The following is a 20,566-nucleotide window of genomic DNA, read 5'->3' as shown; positions in this document are numbered from 1 at the left end:
CTCCTCTTCAGCATGTAAAATGCATGTTCAATTGGATTCAGATCTGGTGATTGACTAGGCCAGTCAAGGATTTTCCACTTTTTGGCTGTCAAAAACCCCTTCGTTGCTCTAGCAGTATGTTTCGGGTCATTGTCTTGTTGCATGATGAAGTGCTGTCCAATGGGTTTGGGGGCATTTGGTTTTATCTGAGCAGCAAATATTTCTGTAGACTTCAGAATTCATTGCAGTCACATCATCGATGAAGACAAGTGAGCCCGTTCCACTGGCAGCCATACAGGCCCAAGCCATAACACCCCCTCCACCATGTTTCACGGATGAGGTGGTATGCTTTGGATCATGGGCATTTCCTTTTTTTCTCCACTTTCCTCTTTCCATCACTCTCGTACATGTTAATCTTTGTCTCATCTGTCCACAAGACTTTGTTCTAGAACTCTTTGGGCTCTTTTAGGTGCTTTTTAGCAAACTGTAATCTCGCCTTTCTATTCTTCAGGCTTATCAGTGGTTTGCATCTTGTAGTGTACCCTCTGTAGTCCTGCCGATGTAGTCTTCTACGTATGGTAGACTTTGACGTGTCTACACCTGCATCCAAGAGAGTGTTTTTGATCTGTTGGGCTGTTGTCAGGGGGGTTTTCTTCACCATAGAGAGTATTCTCCGGTCATCCACTACAGTGGTCTTCCTCGGTCTACCGGGTCATTTGACGTAATTGAGTTCACCAGTTGTTTTTTTCTTGTTAATGATGAACCAAAATGTTGACTTGGGCATGCCCAGGGTTTTTTCAATGTTCCTGATTGATTGATTTTCATTTCTAAGCCTTATGACGGCCAGTTTAATTTGCATCGATACTGCTGTCTTCCTCATGTTGTCACACCCCAACAGCAATCTCCAAAGGCAATTGCAAAGTCTAGAATCAAGATATCAACAGCTCTCTTCTGCATTCACTAACGACACAAATGAATACACTTGCCTAACAAAACACATCTGTGAAGCCAATTCAACAAATACTTGTAGTACCTTAAAATGGGGGGACCATGTACAAAAGGTGCTGTCATTTCTAAACGGTTCATCCGATATGGATGAAAATACCCTCAAATTAAAGCTGACAGTCTGCACTTCAACCTCATTGTCAGTGTATCCTTTCAAACTCAAAGTGCTGGAGTACAGAACCAGAATAACAAAAAAATGTGTCACTGTCCAATGAATTATGGTGCTCAGTGTATATATTTTTTTAAAAAATTATTTACTTATTTTTTCATTTTGCAACAGAATTACTTCTGACAATATAATGCCTTTCTTTTGTATGGAGACTGCCAATTCCCAAAAGACAATTGTTGTCATTTTGACTTGGTAATTGATATTAACGTTGAAAGCGAGAATTAAAAATGAAAATACTTCAAAGTTGTGTCATTTGTGGAATATTAATGACTGAATACATGTAAATGTAAAATTTGATCATATCGACACATTTACATTTCATGATGCCATATATTTTTCTCGAAAAACTTTTAATTCCAAATAACGAATGCTACAAATTCTAACTCTTTGATGTTATTTTGTTAAGAATTCAGATTGATCGTCAGCTGCATTGGACCGCCAACAGCAAGTGATGCGATATCACCTTGATACAGTTGGTGCGGATAAAAAGGATCCATGCCCATACTTGCAGAGATCACCTGCCCACTGATGTCAACACTTCCCAAAACTACCTGCTTTGGTTAAGTAGAACTGCTGTGCACACCGAAAACACCTCCGAGAAGGGAATACTGTTGAGAAGAGCAACGCGGAACGGATTTATTCTTTTTATTCGTTTTACATTTATAGAGACTTTACGATAAGGATTTTAATCAGATGGGGCGTCTAAGAAGTTTAGAGGTAGGAGTAATCCTTCTCTTGGCACAGGTAAGATTTTTTCACAATTATTTCTTAAGTAGTCATTTGGCCCATGTGAATTATATACTGTACCTTAGAGACAAAAATTGTGCTGGATCACTCTAGATAAAAATCTAGAAAGAATTCATATAGAGTCGCGAGGTAATTCATGGTTACGGTAAAACATTTGACTGATTTCGCATAACTTGTATTTATTTTTTATTCAGTTTGTTGAATCGCGATAGCAGCTTACACAATTGCATATATATAGTCTTGAAATTAAAAGCGTACTAATTATTCATTTGTTTTCACTTTTATCTGCAATTAAATTTATTCTGTAATCAAAGATACATACTTTAAATGGTCACATAACTAACCACCCAGCTGAAGTCTTTGAAAACCTTGGAGTGCATATTGTAGCCCAAATGCAAACATGGAAGCTGCTCATAACTGCCAGAGAAATATTTTTGAAATGCTCTGGAATATCAGATCTACTTTTGTTCCCAAAAACCTGAGTGTAATTTTATTTATTTATTTTTTGGTAATTCAGGCGTTCAGGTCAGGATTTTGTGAAGAGGGAGTGCCATGCCAACCAAGTTTTGGTTCAGAAGTTTTTGAATTCTCGGTGCACAGACTGCACCTTCACATGGGAACGAGGCTAGGCAAAGGTAAGAACGCCCAATTACACTTTACAAAAAATAATTTCCTTTTAATTTCTGCCTTCAAAGTGCATCCGGAAACTCCCTTCTGGAAAATTGCTTGTTGGGCATTTTCGTGGTGGCACCTAGCGTCGAATCTCACAGTTGTTTACCCGCCACTTGTTGTTTTTTTTAAAGATTTTTTTTTTCTTTACTTAGTTTTTATTTGAGTTTCAACAACTTATACAATCATATTCACAATTTTGCCTACTGTTTTTTCCCCCAGCTGTATCTATATGGTTTATAGATAATTTAACAAAATAAAATTAAAAGAAAAAAAAAAAGACTTCGTGCCATGGCAGTGTGGTGGTGTATTTATTATGCATATGATGTGACACGGACAGCATAAAAAGCAGCTTTTTTACAATTATTCCCCTTAATGTTAAAAAAAGGCTAATATGAAATATGTAATCATTTGTTCTGTTGAAGGTCTAGAATGTCTTTCAATGCATGAAAATATGACATTCCTTTCTGACATAATGTTTATGTTCTTCACTATTGATAGCGTGGTGTGTGTTGATAGTGTTTGATTTGGCGGCACAGTGGGTAAGGAACTAAGCTTGTAACCAGAAGGTCATAGGTTTGATTCCTGGGTAGGACACTGCTGTTGTACCCTTGCAAGCAAGGTACTCAACCTGCATTGCTTCAGGTTATATCCAGCTGTATAAATGTTTACACTGTAAAATGCTATGTTAATATTGTGTAAGTCTGCTAAATGCCTGTAATGTTCCATTGTTTCTTGCTCTTGTTTCAGTGCACTTTGAAGACTGCGGTGGCGACAGGAAAGTCTTATTCCGCCTTAATTCTCACATTGAAGTGGACTCTGACGGAACAGTGCGCCTGAAGAAGCCTGTCGAGCTGCATGGCGGAGAGAGGCATTTCACGATCGCCATTTTGGGCTCCAAGAGCGAGAGCCGGTCGGCCACAGTCCGAGTGGTGCACGTACGCAAACACGGCCATGGCGACCACCATCAGCTTCACCACCACGAACTCAAACACCACCACCACCACACCGATGACCACCAGCAATCCGAACACAGTGAGGTGGATGGCGTTCCTGAAGAGGTAATATAATATTGGCTTGTCTTGTGCAAGCTACCGTAGGGAACCGCAGCGCCCTCTGCTCTTGGGAAAGGGAAGTTGCATGCAGGCAGGGCACCCTAGTACGGGTTTTGAGCAGAACCGTGGAGATGTGAGCCGCAGAGTTCTGGACCGGCCGGTCAACTGAACACGCTCTGAGCCCGGAAGCAGCTTGTACAGCTATACCTTACAGCTATACCTTGTCAATGACAAGCTCTTTATTATAATCAATGAAAAGAGCCAAGAAGCAATCAATAAAATTAGTTGTTTTTTTATATTAATAAACCTTTTAATCCCTTCAAAATGAGAGAAACGAGCATACCGTTGCATTGATACTTAACGGTGCAATATGGGGAGAATGGATAGTGTCTGATGTAAAGGTTTCTAAGGCAACGGCTACATCCTGGAAGCAGTTCTGATAGTTCCTTCCTTCTTCAGCACTCCGCAGCTCTGCCACAGCTGGTGTTTCCACACTCTTTCAAAGGACTGAAGAGGAGGAAGCGGGACTGGGTCATTCCCCCCATCAGCGTCCCGGAAAATGACAGAGGCCCCTTCCCAAAATTCATGGTGGAGGTATGTGCCCGTGGCTGTGTTTTTGCCAATTTTGAGTTTGGTAGTTGTTCAGTCGTGTTTTATTCAGCGATGCCTGGTTGCGTTTGCATTTGCAGATCCGATCCAGCCGGGCAAAGGAAGTGAAGGTGCAATACAGCATCACTGGGCCCGGGGCAGACCAGCCCCCTGTTGGGCTTTTCATCATTAACAGGGAAAATGGCAGGCTCAGTGTCACCCAGCCTTTGGACCGAGAGAAGAATGATACATATATAGTAAGTTTGTTTTTCAACAACAAGACAATATTACCAAGTATCAGCAATGGCCAAGTCTTTATTTTTATTTTTTGTGAGATTTATTATAGGTCCCAACCGTAACTGTAGGCCCGTGTTCATTCCTCTCTTCCCCCTCTCTAGCTCTTGGCTCACGCTGACGCTTTGGGTGACAGTGTCAGTCGGGCCGAGGATCCCATGGACATTGTCATCAAGGTGATCGATCAGAACGACAACAGTCCCGAATTTACCATGGATCCGTTCCTGGGCAATGTAGCCGAATCATCCCCCAAAGGTACGTTCATCTCAGGGAAAATTTGAAAATTCAATATGCTATAATAACAGTAGCATATTCTTTGAGAGCAGTATCGATATCCACAAGCCGGGTTGACTGCCCAAGATGCAATATCACATAAACAGTCGCAGTGGTGCTCTGTTGAATCAAATGATATTTTTTGTTTTGATATTTATTTGTGTTCATTCATTTTCCCTCTTAAGGTTTTGAATTCATGAAGGTGACTGCAATTGATAAAGATGAACCAGGATCAGAAAATGCTGACATTAGATACAAACTTCTGACCCAAAACCCAGAGAGTCCAAAACCAGATATGTTCTTTATTAACCCTTCGACTGGAGGGATCCAACTGAATACAGATGGGCTGGACAGAGAGGTATATGATACACTAATAACAGGAACTATATGTAAAATGATAATGACAAAATAGACATTATGGACATAATAGACAAGAATGTATGCACTAGAAATAGTAAAACTATTTTGCGTTTCTTTTTGCAGAACTTTCGTGAGTACACATTGATAATTCAAGCTGCTGATATGATGGGGGAAGGCCGCAGAAACACCTGCACAGCAATCGTCACAGTAACCGACAGCAATGACAACGCTCCTCAGTTTGAGCACAGTTCAGTAAGTGACCTTTAACTGGTACTTTTCAGTTACGTTGAGTGATATTCCAAGTTGTTCCTATTCATAGTGTGTTGAGCTGTGCAGTTTCTTTTCATGATAAAGAAGCATCCTTTAACAGCTGTTGAGTTGATTTGGGCCATATACTTTGTGTAACACACATACTGTAAACTTTCTCCTTCACAGTACACAGTGTCTGTCCCTGAGAATGAAGTGGGTGCCGAGGTGGTGAAAATGCCAGTGACTGATGATGATGAACCTCACACACCGGCCTGGACAACTAAGTACAGGATTATTGAGGGAAACAATGGAGGTTTCTTCAATGTCAGTACTGGACCCAGCAAGCTGGAGGGCATTATTACTACAGTCAAGGTAATGATCCACGTTCTGGAGATCAAACATTTCAAAGGGTCTCTAAACCACCAAGACTTTTGCCAGACTGTTATAAGTTAAAAATGATTTATAATTTAATTGCATGATTTCTGTCCCCATTTAGGGCCTTGATTTTGAGAAGAATGCACGCTACACCTTGTTGGTCACTGTGGAGAACGACGCCCCATTTGCCACCCGTCTGCCCACCTCCACTGCCACAGTTATTGTGAATGTGGAGGATGTGAATGAGGCTCCAGTCTTTAATCCAGTTGAGAGGGTGGTCATTAAACCAGAGAACCTGGAAGTTGATGCCGACATTATTGCATATAGAGCAACCGATCCTGACACGGCAAGAAATCAGAAAGTGTGGTATGGGAATGTTTCTGGGAATACCACACATTTAACACTCCAACTGTCATATGGATTAGTCTGAATCAGGTTCATTAATTTGTTTCTGCAGCTGCGATTCATTAGCATACATGCCCAAAAATGTCTAATTTTTTTCACACCAGGGCAGATCCAATTCAATGTTCAAACGGTGATGTAGCATACAGTGCCGTGAAAACGTATTTGTCATGTTCCTAATTTCTTCTGTAATCGCATATTTCTTACAATGGTTTCAGATCTTTAGACAAAAATGTAATGTTAGACAAAGGGAACCTGGGTCAACACAAAATACATTTTAAGAATTGTTTCATTTTTTTAATGAAATCAGGAAAGGGGACAGCTAATTTTTCATGGCACTGTATCCATTGACTTAAACAAATCCATGTGCAGTAGCGGATTAAATTATACAATGTAGTGGTTGAGAGAGAATGGAAACAAGAAACTGAATGTCAACCCGTTTCCCTGAAGGTATAAATCGGGCTCTGATCCTGCTGGATGGCTCAATGTCAATAGAGAGACTGGACTCATCAAAGTCAGGAGCCCCATGGATAGAGAATCTCCCTTCGTCATCGGGGGCAAATACCGGGCCCTCATTAATGCCATTGATAACGGTATTGTCTTTTCTTTTTTTGTACCATTCCTGCTTACTTTTATCCTTTCAAAGTTGTGAACCTAAGACATTTCTTAATTATTATTATTTTTTTTTAGATGATATCCCTGCGACGGGAACCGGGACTCTGCTGATCGAGCTGGAAGATGTAAATGACAACGCTCCCATAATTGAGGAGAGCACGATTACGATCTGTAACCAGGAATCTCAGCCCGTGACGCTGTCCGTCTCTGACAGAGACGGGCCGGGCTTCGCCGCCCCTTTCCGTGCGGAACTGCAGGGAGATAGCGGGAACCACTGGACTGTTAGGATGAACGGCACAAGTAAGCCTCGCTGTGCCCGGTGGACAGGCTTTTAGATGTTTACCACATTTAGGTGTAGCACCATCATACATTGCTGATTGTCGCCTCCAAGACGAGCACTTGCAGTAGATAATCAAGTGCTGGCCTACTTAAAGGGGCAGTTCACCCAAAAACTCCAATTAAAGTTTGCTTTCAGTTAGCCAGAGTAATATCTATTCGTCCAAATAGTTTTGCTGAGATTTGACTTTTTCCAAATGCGCTTCACCTTGATACAACGGACCTCAATCGACCCATATTTTTGTGGCACTCAATGCACCTAATATTTACATAATAAAAACTCAACGGAAGCGTCTCTTTCCAGATATACAGTAATGCCACGGTTACTCACGAACATCCACAGAGCTTAATTTGTGCTCAGTTTCATTGAGAACTACTTCTACCCGAAATACATCAACTGTGTATATCTGAGAAAAGTCTTGTGCAGGTGGACTAGTATGAAACTTGAGGGGTGGTGATGTGATGTACACAGAATGTGACCGTTTGTTGTAGTTGCAATACAGCAACTTGGTAGCATCTTTATTAAAGCACATTACAGCTTCGAAAATCATAGCTGAGATGCTATCGGTTGTAATTTACGTCGTAGAACAAAAGACCCCTTAATATGTCAGCCATGAATTTTGAAGAGGTTATGTGCTTTAATAAAGCAAGTTGCCATGTTGAAACTACAACAAATGGTCATATTCCACGAATGCCATGTCACCACCACTCAAGTCTTATGCTAGCCTGCCTGCGCAAAACTTTGCTCGGATATAGGTATTTATTTTTTATTTTGCGCTGGTATACGCTTTTATTTTAATGTTAACTTTGTATATATTTTGTTTTCTCGGTCTGTGCTGTTTTTTCATGTTTTACTTCACTGTTTTTTTATTTTTGGAGAGCTCTTTGATCTGTATTTCAATGTAGGAAAGGTGCTATATAAAAACAAAGACATCTTTTTAATTTAGCGTTTTCATGACATTCACACATCTACCGATCACAGAAAACACAACTGTTGTTTTTTATTCGTTTCAGAGACGGGCATAATACTCGCACTGAAGACCCACCTGGAACAGAATGATTACAACGTTATCCTCCGAGTGTATGACAACCAGGGCCTGTTCCAGAACAGCACTGTCCAAGCCAAAGTGTGTGACTGCAAAGGAGACGATTTCACATGCAAAAAGCCTGTGGTGGTTGTAGGGATGCTTGGAATTCTGGGAATTTTGGGAGCCTTCCTGCTTTTACTCCGTGAGTAATTCAGTAGTATTATTATTTCTTCTTCAGTTGTGTTTGGAACACCCTTAGTCAGTGCTCAGTGAAATCATCATAAGTTATTGCATACTCTCTGACCCACAATGATAGTGTTATATGTGCTTGTTTGTTTGGTGTTAATGGCGGTATGCAGTGCTAGTGTTGTATGTGCTTGTTTGTGAGGTGTTAATGGCGGTATGTAGTGCTAGTGTTATATGTGCTTGTTTGTGTGGTGTTAATGGCGGTATGCAGTGCTAGTGTCGTATGTGTTTGTGTGGTGTTAATGGCGGTATGCAGTGCTAGTGTTGTATGTGCTTGTTTGTGTGGTGTTAATGGCGGTATGCAGTGCTAGTGTTGTATGTGCTTGTTTGTGTGGTGTTAATGGTGGTATGCAGTGCTAGTGTTGTATGTGCTTGTTTGTGTGGTGTTAATGGTGGTGTGCAGTGCTAGTGTTGTATGTGTTCGTTTGTGTGGTGTTAATGGCGGTACGCAATGCTAGTGTTGTATGTGCTTGTTTGTGTGGTGTTAATGGCGGTATGCAGTGCTAGTGTTGCTTGTTTGTGAGGTGTTAATGGCGGTATGCAGTGCTAGTTTTGTATGTGCTTGTTTGTGAGGTGTTAATGGCGGTATGCAGTGTAGTGTTATTGTGTTGTTTGTGAGGTGTTAATGGCGTATGCAGTGCTAGTGTGTATGTGCTTGTTTGTGTGGTGTTAATGGCGGTATGCAGTGTTAGTGTTGTATGTGTTTGTTTGTGAGGTGTTAATGGCGGTATGCAGTGCTAGTGTTGTATGTGCTTGTTTGTGTGGTGTTAATGGCGGTATGCAGTGCTAGTGTTGTATGTGTTTGTTTGTGAGGTGTTAATGGCGGTACGCAGTGCTAGTGTTGCTTGTTTGTCAGGTGTTAATGGCGGTATGCAGTGCTAGTGATGTATGTGCTTGTTTGTGTGGTGTTAATGGCGGTATGCAGTGCTAGTGTTGTATGTGCTTGTTTGTGTGGTGTTAATGGTGGTGTGCAGTGCTAGTGTTGTATGTGCTTGTTTGTGTGGTGTTAATGGTGGTGTGCAGTGCTAGTGTTGTATGTGCTTGTTTGTGTGGTGTTAATGGTGGTGTGCAGTGCTAGTGTTGTATGTGTTTGTTGTGTGGGTGTAATGGCGGTCTGCATGTGTGTTGTGTGTGTGTTGGGTAGCATGCTAGTGGTAGTGTTGTTGGAGGGTAATGAGCATGTAGTTGTTGGTGTTTGGGTGTGTTTGATGTTAATGCGGAGCGTGTGTTGAGGTTGTTGTGATGTAGCGGTGCGTGCTGGGATTGCTGTTGGTGGTACGGAGCATCTAGTGTTAGTTTTGGATGTTAATGGAGCAGGCAGTGTATAGTGTTTGTGTGGTGTAGGTAGCAGTACTAGTGTCTGTTGTGTGGTAATGAGCAGCTAGGGTAGGCGTTGTGGTATGGGGGGCAGTGTAGGTGAGTGCTGTTTGGTGGTTAGTGCTGTGTTGTATGTGGTGTTTGTGGCGGTATGCAGTGCAGTGTTTATGTGCTTGTTTGTGGGTGTTAATGGCGGTATGCAGTGCTATGTTGTATGTGTTTGTGATGTGTTATGGCGTTTGCGTGCTAGTGTTGTATGTGCTTGTTTGTGTGGGTTAAGGGTGGCTGTGCTAGTGTGTATGGTTGTTTGTGTGGTGTTAATGGCGGCTGCAGTGCTAGTGTTGCTTGTTTGTGAGGTGTTAATGGCGGTATGCAGTGCTAGTGTTGTATGTGTTTGTTTGTGAGGTGTTAATGGCGGTATGCAGTGCTAGTGTTGTATGTGTTTGTTTGTGTGGTGTTAATGGCGGTTGCAGTGCTATGTGTTGTTGTTGTTTGTGAGGTGTTAATGGCGGTATGCAGTGCTAGTGTTGTATGTGTTTGTTTGTGAGGTGTTAATGGCGGTATGCAGTGCTAGTGTTGTATGTGCTTGTTTGTGTGGTGTTAATGGCGGTATGCAGTGCTAGTGTTGTATGTGCTTGTTTGTGAGGTGTTAATGGCGGTATGCAGTGCTAGTGTTGTATGTGCTTGTTTGTGTGGTGTTAATGGCGGTATGCAGTGCTAGTGTTGTAGTGTTTGTGGGTGTTAATGGCGGTATGCAGTGCTAGTGTTGTATGTGTTTGTGTGGTGTTAATGGCGGTATGCAGTGCTAGTGTTGTATGTGTTGTTGTGGGTGTTAATGGCGGTATGCAGTGCTAGTGTGTTGCTTGTTTGTGAGGTGTTAATGGCGGTATGCAGTGCTAGTGTTGTATGTGTTTTTGTGGGTGTTAATGGCGGTGTGCAGTGCTAGTGTTGTATGTGTTGTTGTGTGGTGTTAATGGCGGTATGCAGTGCTAGTGTTGTATGTTTGTTTGTGTGTTAATGGCGTAGCATGGTGTATGTGTTGTTTGTGAGGTGTTAATGGCGGTATGCAGTGCTAGTGTTGTATGTGCTTGTTTGTGTGTGTAATGGCGGTATGCAGTGCTAGTGTGTATGTGTTTGTTGTGGTGTTAATGGTGGTATGCAGTGCTAGTGTTGTATGTGCTTGTTTGTGTGGTGTTAATGGCGGTATGCAGTGCTAGTGTTGTATGTGTTGTTTGTTGAGGTGTAATGGCAGTATGCAGTGCTAGTGTTGTATGTGCTTGTTTGTGGGTGTTAATGGCGGTACTGCCAGTGCTAGTGTTGCTTGTTGTGTGGTGTTAATGGCGGTATGCAGTGCTAGTGTTGCTTGTTTGTGAGGTGTTAATGGCGGTATGCAGTGCTAGTGTTGTGTTTGTTTGTGTGGTGTTAATGGCGGTATGCAGTGCTAGTGTTGTATGTGTTTGTTTGTGTGGTGTTAATGGCGGTATGCAGTGCTAGTGTTGCTTGTGTGTGTGGTGTTCATGGCGGTACGCAGTGCTAGTGTTGCTTGTTTGTGAGGTGTTAATGGCGGTGTGCAGTGCTAGTGTTGTATGTACTTGTTTGTGTGGTGTTAATGGCGGTATGCAGTGCTAGTGTTGTATGTGTTTGTTTGTGTGGTGTTAATGGCGGTGTGCAGTGCTAGTGTTGTATGTACTTGTTTGTGTGGTGTTAATGGCGGTACGCAGTGCTAGTGTAGTATGTGCTTGTTTGTGTGGTGTTAATGGCGGGACGCAGTGCTAGGGTTGTATGTGCTTGTTTGTGAGGTGTTAATGGTGGTATGCAGTGCTAGTGTTGCTTGTTTGTGAGGTGTTAATGGCGGCATGCTCTCTGACCCACAGTGCTGGTGCTGTTACTCCTCATGTTCTTGAGGAGAAGGAGCAGACCGATGAAGGAAGAGCCTCTCCTCCACGATGACGTTCGGGGCAACCTCTACTACTACGACGAGGAGGGCGGCGGCGAGGAGGACCAGGTGGGTGTTTAAGCATGAGTGTCAGGAGAAAAACCTGGTGACCATGGCAAAGTCTAGGCCATTATTGTCCTTCCTCTTCCTTTACAGCCTGATTAGTTTTGAACATTCCAACGCTGGCTTTTAGTGATCTTTGTGCCGTTCATAGAAACGGTGGTTCTCGTAATTGGAAGTTTTGTACTTTTTATTTCACTCACGCTCCAGCCTACAATCCGTCTGTGTGAGCCCGGTTGGATTTAATAAATTTTTCCTGTTGTTGCCGCCCATGCTGCTGTCATCCAGGATTATGACCTGAGCCAGCTGCACAGAGGCCTGGATAACCGACCTGAGGTCATGCGGGATGACGTGGCCCCGACGTTCCTGCCTGTTCCGCAGTACCGGACCCGACCCACCAACCCCGAGGATATTGGAAACTTCATCGATGATGTGAGTTCTGTTGTATGCCGGGCTTTCTGTCCAATTTTATGAATTTAAAAAAAAAACATTCCAAGAAAAGGTGTTTGGTATGTTCGTGGATCCACTATCACGGATGTGCATTAAACCCAGAAAAATTAAAGATTTGCATATACTCACACCACGTATATGTACACTACACGGCCAAAAGAATGTGGACACCTGACATCCAATATCTCATCCAAAATTATTGGCATTAATATGGAGTTGGTCCACCCTTTGCTGCTATAATAGCCTCTACTCTTCTGGGAAGGCCTTATACTAGATGTTGGAGCATTGCTGCATCCCAAAGGTGTTGGATGGGGTTGAGGTCAGGGCTCTATACTGTCCAATCAAGTTCTTCCACACTGTTCTTGACAAAACCATTTCTATATGGACCTTGCTGTGTGCCAGGTGGCATTGGCATGCTGAAACAGGAAAGGGCCTTCCCCATACTGTTGGGGAAGCACAGAATTGTCTAGAATGTCGTACTAGCTCAAACTGTGAATAACAGCCCCAGACCAAGGGGTCTCCTGATACTTTTGGTCATGTAGTGTGTGTGTGTGTGTGCAAATTATTTCGGTGATAAGTGGAGTCCCAGAAAGGCAATATATTTTTTTAAAAGTGCTTAATTGTATATTCCATGTCATTGTAATCCTTTAAACTTCCCCCTCTGGTGCGTTTTAGAATCTGAAGGCCGCGGACGGAGACCCCACCGCCCCACCGTACGACTCCCTCCTGGTGTTCGACTACGAAGGAGGCGGCTCTGAGGCCGGCTCCCTCAGCTCTCTCAACTCCTCCAGCTCGGGGGAGGACCAGGACTACGACTGCCTGGCCGAGTGGGGGCCGCGCTTCAAGAAACTGGCGGACATGTACGGCGGCGGCGAAGACTAAAATCCTCTTCGCCCAGTCGCCTGGTTCCCAACACTCAAGCCAAATTGGGACATGGGTTGGAATCTGAAAAAAGTGGTGTGTCCTTAACTTCTGAATTGCCGTTATTTGTTTGGAATTTATTTGGATTTTTAAATATTTTTAAGAAACTGGCGGACATGTACTGCAGTGGGGAGCACTGTGACTGACACGCTGCCCAGTAGAGTAGTGTGGGTGTGTTCGACGGCCACGCCCCCTGCCCGCGTTCCGTCACAAGGTCACTGCGTCGACAGGAGCAGCGGGTAACGACAACCCACTCTTTAAGGAGCTTAAGACCGTTGCCTCAATAAAGTTTCTTATTTCGTCATTTTTTTAAAAATTAGCATTGTATTTTTTTAAAATATACATATACCGAAAACACATTTTTGTTTTGCAATGCCTCCATGAAAATAAATAAACAGGGCTGTCTGGGTAGCGTAGAGTTATAAGCACTCGCCTACCACCTCAGAGACCCGGGTTCAATCCCTGGCAGCGGTACTTCCAGCTTGGTCAGACGTTCCTACGAACACAAGCCTTTCAGTCATTCATTCTTTCGCTCAGTTGTGGCAATGATGAAAATCTTCCTTTCATGTGACCTTTCTGAAACTATACATCTATGTACAGACAACTATGCCAAATGTATCATTGTATTATAAATGTATACACATACAAAATAGCCCCACATGAAAATGTTATAGCCCACACCTATACACAGAATCTTCTTATACATTACATAGACTACAGCTGTATGTTCTCTCCAAGCAGGTCATTTTTTCATACCTTTCATCCCTTTTGCTTTTAAATATTGCTTACAGAGACAGAAAATGTCTTTGTAATGGAGGCATATCATTCAAAAGGTAAACTTCACATGCACAATTCTCTCAAATGGTGGTTAAGATAATTTTGGGATTTATTCAAGAGGCAAATATACCTGATTGCAATAATAAAAAGTTTAACTGCACTAAATACATACACTTTATCATAAATGGGTCAATATTTACATGTACACAGACAGAACTGTACTTGCATTCCTGCACAACAAAAAGTGTAGTTAACTTTCCATCAAGATGTTTAACAGTGCCACTGAAAATGATTAATCTGCACGTTTATTTGGAATACCACCGATTAGGTGGCGTGGGCCTATTTAAGCCACAGAACAATCCTTGGATTGCCCCACCTCAAGGAAATGAGTCGTCTGTAAAGCAGAGGTTTTAATAAGATTAATGGGATTACTGGGATTGTTGTGTTTTATTGCACAATAAGTTATAGAAAGACACACCTCCAAAATATCTTCTCATTATTTTGCAACATGCTCAAAATTCTGAAATGAAAATGAGACCACTGCTTGCATGTGATATATAGAAGCATTATTATTATTGTCATTATCAGCATTATTATTACTGAGAGCAAGATAAACTGATTGATTGACAGCAGCAGTACTGCTGACAATTTGAAGGAATAATCCACTTCTGGTTTCACAGCAAGCTGTTATGCTCATAATGTTTACATACATGACACCAATCATTATCCATTATTTTATACAATTTAGGCCTATGTGTAAATTAGAGACAAGTGATTTGATTTTCACTTGAGGAGCATTCTCTACTCAGCATTTCATGTATAGAGGGAAAAGCATCTATAAGTGCTCTATGGAGATAAGCGGGAGAGGAGTTGTTCAGGTGTCACATTTAAAAGGAAATTCATTGGGCACGTGTACATTGTGTGGCCATTTGCTTTTCCTTTTGGAATCAGAAACGGAAACACAAGAAACAGCTCATCTTTTGGATTTTGCTAACTAACATCAAAACCACACTGACAGTTTACCATTTGTAATGGAAGTATGGAATAAAATATCAGAAACTGAAAAGAATAAAATTAATTATTAATTATTATTTTTCATGATCTAGACTCGTCTGTATTTCCCTGTCACACTAATGAACATCCTGAAAATTCAACTTTGTAAAAAAAAAAAAAAAAAATGAAAAGCATCTAACAAAAAATAACTCTTTGTTGAAATTCTTGGATTACAACTACTGTGGCTGGGTTAGCTTCAGGATTTAATGACGAGCGGCCAGATCACCCACAGACTCTACTTCCATACGTCCCCCTGGTGGTACATTATAAACTGACGTCAACTGCGATCCCTGCATAGTTTAAAACAAAACCATGATGGCTCAAAAGTATTAACATACAGCTAATACAGTAACCCTAGTTGGCTTTGCAGATGTTAGACCAGAATAGTGTTCATTGTTCTCGGCTAGAAATAGCTGTACAAAATAAGTAATTGTACCTTACTGAACCCGTGTTCAGCAGTTGTCTACGATCATGAAAATGCACTTTTTTGTACGTCGCTTTGGATAAAAGCGTCTGCCAAATGAATGTAATGAAACTAATACAAACTTGTGATCTAACAAATCTATGTGCATCAGGATACTGATATCTCACATGGCACGTTGAGTAAAGTTAGGTGGCAAGACTAGCTCATTATAATTTGCACATTACAGAACACGAATGTGACGTTACTTCGGTTGAGAAAGGTACGTTAGTTAGTGGCTTTGGTATAGGTTAGCTAAGTAAGTTGGCTAGCTAGTCTATGTTATGAAATGCTAACTTACCCAATGCCCGATACACCTCACACTAAAAGTGGGTAAGACAGTACTGCTTTACGAGCTAAAGGGAGGGCTGGCTTCACAAGTTACTTTGCTATGTAGCTTCTAGTCTAATGTTACTAAAAATGTCGTCTAAGATCAGTTTAGTCTAGTCCAGTCGGTCAGCTAGTGTTAGCTAGCTAGCAAAGCGTCATGACGTGCTAACGGTTGCTAACATCTGACAACAGATTTTCTTGTTATAAAAAATCACAGATATGTTATCGCTTACTATCGTATTTTACTGGAAGTAAACAAAACTGACTAACGCGCAAGCTAATGAATTTCACTAACATTAATTCACGTCCTGAGCGATGTAATTTCAGAATTCAGAAGACATCAACTCCTACTGGAGAAAACCGTTAGGAAAGTGAATGTACATAGTACAATTACATGGCCAATTAATTTCACAGATAAATATAATATGCGGGCTATTTGTATTGTTAATAATTATATCCCCCTGATCAGTGTAATTCACAAATGATTAACTTGCAGGCTATTTATGGTGGTAATAATTATATCCCCTGCTGCGTGTAAGCCTCAATGTATTTTACATCTTCACAGCAAGTTAACATGACCTGTTCCAGAGAAATATTTGTCATAGTACTTTTGAGTTCTGGGGGTGTTAGGGTTAGGGTTAGCGGTTTACTGGTAGTTCAACTACATTGAAATTTGTGTAGTGGTTGTAGTAGTTCATTTTGTCACTTTGAGTTGTAGTTAAGGAACTACCAAGTACCTTGGGCCCAAATGCTGCCTCCTCTCCTTTCCCTCAATCCTGATTGGTCAGAAGCGCTCCATTCCACTATAGTTGCTAACAGTCAACGGCCCATTGCCACACATTGCTGGTTTTCCGCAATGAGCTGTATACTGGTTCTTCCTGTGTCAAAAAAAGGCATAGCTCAACATGTCTGGAGAACATGATAATGTTAATTTTTGGATTACTTTTTTACAAACTGGTTGAACAGCATTGTTAAGTAATTGTAGTTTGCAAGCTACACTTTTCTTTAGGGTAGCATTGCTGTAGTTCGACAACTTTCAGCGTCGAGTAACTGGTAGTTTGTACAACAATGCTTTCAGGGTAGTTTCCCGAACACTGCCTGTATCTTTAACCATTTCTTTCCATGCCATAAAAGGAATTGAAAAATAATGTGTGCTTTTACAATTACATATATGTATCTGCTAGAATTAAATTGATATGGTTTGAAAAATAAATTAAAAAACCAAGGGAATTAATTCATTTTATACAATCTCCATATGAACGAGAGAGGTACAACCTTCAATTTAACAGTAGGATACATGTATGTTAAATTAGTGAAATTGATAAATACTCTTTATTAGACCTGCTGATTAACGCAAATAGCCTGTTCTTTCAAATGGGGAATAAACATTAAGTATAAAAATAAAAATGAATTATAAACGTATATAAATATAAATATATAAAGCACACAGGCAGACATGCAAAATCTGCAGTAATTGTATGATGGTATTGAGTCAGCATGGAACTCAGGAATGTTTCCAGCAACTTGTTGGTGGTCCTAGCCAGTACTAGATAGATGTACCTAATAAAGTGTCCGGTTAGTGTATGTTTCATTTTTTGGGTAATTAAAGTGTCAACATATCGGGTTTTAATTTGGTTCCAAAATTAAGCTGTATCAGTTTTTATTGTTTGTATTGACTCTGACTCTGGTATGTGGACTATTTATATACTACCTGGAGCCATGGTATAAGATTACGGTGAAAACCCATAGATCTACAAGTTTCAAAAATAAACGGCCAAAGTGCCATAACAAAGACCTACCTTTTTTTTTTTTTGAATGACACATTAAATTCAGGGTACAGCAAATATCACTTGTTTTTAATTAATTTGAATTAATCCTGTCTGGATTAATTAGATCAGGGATAATGTCAGTAGCCTACTAGGGACAATGTAGACGTACGTTGGGCAAACGAGTCCACCTGCTTTTGCTAACTTCTGCTCAGACTTTCTGATCAGTGGTCCTGAAACGTAGAAGTGTATTTCCCTCTCAGGTCTCTGCGTTTCACCCCAGGTGTGTGTACCTCCAGCTGCACTGCTGCCTGTGGCTCATTGCCTAATATACAAAAGGAATAAAACCACCACTGAGGGCATGATGGATATTTTCCACTGATCATCGATTGCGATAAGCTCTTAGCGCTGATGCAACTCGCCCCTATTTCCGCTGATCTCGTCGGCTGTCACAGAAACAGAGTTTTGCTTGATGCCTCGCAGCCATTTGCCGCTGTGAGTTTGAGCCTGTCCCAACCTGAAAGACTGGTTTTGGATGGAGGCAAGATAGCTGCAGCTCCCCCCCCCCCCCCCATTTGCATTAGTCACGCATTGTTATGAGAAGAACCGAGCAGACGGCAGTGTCAGGTTATAACCATACCCCGTCTCCTAACGTGAAGATTTGTGCAGTAACAAACACCCCACCCCCCCCCACCAGCGCCCTACCTTCACCTGACAGCTACAGAGCGTATATGAATGGAAGTGTGTCTGGGCTGAGGAGTCATGTCTTGCTGAGGCAGCTTGTACAGCTATACCTTACAGCTATACCTTGTCAATGACAAGCTCTTTATTATAATCAATGAAAAGAGCCAAGAAGCAATCAATAAAATTAGTTGTTTTTTTATATTAATAAACCTTTTAATCCCTTCAAAATGAGAGAAACGAGCATACCGTTGCATTGATACTTAACGGTGCAATATGGGGAGAATGGATAGTGTCTGATGTAAAGGTTTCTAAGGCAACGGCTACATCCTGGAAGCAGTTCTGATAGTTCCTTCCTTCCTCAGCACTCTGCAGCTCTGCCACAGCTGCCACACTCTTCAAAAGGACTGAAGAGGAGGAAGAGGGACTGGGTCATTCCCCCCATCAGCGTCTCGGAAAATGAAAGAGGCCCCTTCCCAAAACTCATGGTGCAGGTATGTGCCCGTGGCTGCGTTTTTGCCAATTTTGAGTTTGGTAGTAGTTCAGTCGTGTTTTATTCAGTGACGCCTGGTTGCGTTTGCATTTGCAGATCCGATCCAGCCGGGATAAGGAAGTGAAGGTGCAATACAGCATCACTGGGCCCGGGGCAGACCAGCCCCCTGTTGGGCTTTTCACCATTAACAGGGATACTGGCTGGCTCAGTGTCACCCAGCCTTTGGACCGAGAGAAGGAAGATAAATATAAAGTAAGTTTGTTTTTCCAGCAACAAGACGATATTTCCAAGTATCAGCAATGGCCAAGTCTTTATTTTTATTTTTTGTGAGATTTATTAGAGGTCCCAACCGTAACTGTAGGCCCGTGTTCTTTCCTCTCTTCCCCCTCTCTAGCTCTTAGCTCACGCTGTCGCTTTGGGTGACAGTGCCAGTCGGGCCGAGGATCCCATGGACATTATCATCAATGTGATCGATCAGAACGACAACAGACCCGAATTTACCATGGATCCGTTCCTGGGCGACGTAGCTGAATCATCCCCCAAAGGTACGTTCATCTTATGGCAAATATGAAAATTCAGTATGCTATAATAACAGTAGCATATTCTTTGAGAGCAGTATCGATATCCACAAGCCGGGTTGACTGCCCAAGATGCAATATCACATAAACAGTCGCAGTGGTGCTCTGTTGAATCAAATGATATTTTTTGTTTTGATATTTATTTGTGTTCATTCATTTTCCCTCTTAAGGTTTTGAATTCATGAAGGTGACTGCAATTGATAAAGATGAACCAGGATCAGCGAATGCTGACATTAGATACAAACTTCTGATACAAAACCCAGAGAGTCCAAAACCAGATATGTTCTTTATTAACCCTTCGACTGGAGGGATCCAAATAAATTCAGATGGGCTGGACAGAGAGGTATATGATACACTAATAACAGGAACTATATGTAAAATGACAATGATTAAAAAAACAGACATTATGGACATAATAGACAAGAATATATCCAGTTAGAAATAGTAAAACTATTTTGCGTTTCCTTTTGCAGAACTTTCCTAAATACACATTGATAATTCAAGCTGCTGATATGATGGGGGAAGGCCTCGCAACCACCTGCACAGCAATCATCACAGTAACCGACAGCAATGACAACGCTCCTCAGTTTGTGCACAGTTCAGTAAGTGACCTTTAACTGGTACTTTTCAGTTATGTTGAGTGATATTCAAGTTGTTCCTATTCATAGTGTGTTGAGCTGTGCAGTATTCTATTGGCTTGTCTTGTGCAAACTACCGTAGGGAACCACATCGCCCTCTGCTGTTGGGAAAGGGAAGTTGCATGCAGGCAGGGCACCCTAGTACGGGTTTTGAGCAGAACCGTGGAGATGTGAGCCGCAGAGTTCTGGACCGGCCGGTGAAATGAACACTCTCTGAACCCGGAAGCAGCTTATACAGCTATACCTTACTGCTATACCTTGTCAATGACAAGCTCTTTATTATAATCAATGAAAAGAGCCAAGCAGCAATCAATAAAATTAGTTGTACTTTATATATATATATGTATATATATAAATAATAAAAAAAAACATTTTTATCTCTTCAAAATGAGAGAAACGAGTATACCTTTGCAGTACTGCTTTACGGTGCAATGTGGGGAGAATGGATAGTGTCTGATGTAAAGGTTTCTCAGGTGACGGTTACATCCTGGAAGCAGTTCTGATAGTTCCTTCCTTCCTCAGCACTCTGCAGCTCTGCCACAGCCTGTGTTTCCACACTCTTCAAGGAAGTGGTACTGGGTCATTCCCCCCATCATAATCTCGGAAAATGAAAGAGGCCCCTTCCCAAAACTCATGGTGCTGGTATGTGCCCGTGGCTGCGTTTTTGCCAAATTTGAGTTTGGTAGTAGTTCAGTCGTGTTTTATTCAGTGATGCC

At 41.7% G+C, this 20,566-nt stretch overlaps 1 protein-coding gene across 7 annotated transcripts in view; it reads left to right on the top strand.

Annotated features, from left to right (window-relative positions):
* The first annotated feature begins 1,615 nt into the window (after positions 1–1,615).
* LOC135255738 (B-cadherin-like) overlaps positions 1,616–20,566 on the top strand; it is a 62,906-nt gene continuing 43,955 nt past the window's right edge. For 2 of the 7 annotated variants that reach the window (XM_064337287.1, XM_064337285.1), the window contains exons 1-14: positions 1,617–1,897; positions 2,418–2,535; positions 3,320–3,630; positions 4,084–4,218; positions 4,314–4,469; positions 4,611–4,761; positions 4,965–5,137; positions 5,263–5,391; positions 18,507–18,635; positions 18,731–18,886; positions 19,029–19,179; positions 19,383–19,555; positions 19,686–19,814; positions 20,373–20,492. In XM_064337287.1, coding sequence (XP_064193357.1) covers positions 1,847–1,897; positions 2,418–2,535; positions 3,320–3,630; positions 4,084–4,218; positions 4,314–4,469; positions 4,611–4,761; positions 4,965–5,137; positions 5,263–5,391; positions 18,507–18,635; positions 18,731–18,886; positions 19,029–19,179; positions 19,383–19,555; positions 19,686–19,814; positions 20,373–20,492 — 2,082 coding nt within the window. In that variant the 5' untranslated portion in view covers positions 1,617–1,846. Of the gene's footprint in view, positions 1,898–2,417; positions 2,536–3,319; positions 3,631–4,083; positions 4,219–4,313; positions 4,470–4,610; positions 4,762–4,964; positions 5,138–5,262; positions 5,392–18,506; positions 18,636–18,730; positions 18,887–19,028; positions 19,180–19,382; positions 19,556–19,685; positions 19,815–20,372; positions 20,493–20,566 lie in introns of all 7 variants that reach the window. The other 5 variants (XM_064337291.1, XM_064337286.1, XM_064337284.1 and 2 more) reach the window with 5 other exon arrangements.

The sequence above is a fragment of the Anguilla rostrata genome, chromosome 5 (genome assembly GCF_018555375.3).
Source record: "Anguilla rostrata isolate EN2019 chromosome 5, ASM1855537v3, whole genome shotgun sequence".
Classification (NCBI taxonomy): Eukaryota; Metazoa; Chordata; class Actinopteri; order Anguilliformes; family Anguillidae; genus Anguilla; species Anguilla rostrata.
This window is presented reverse-complemented; position numbering and strand designations above follow the sequence as displayed.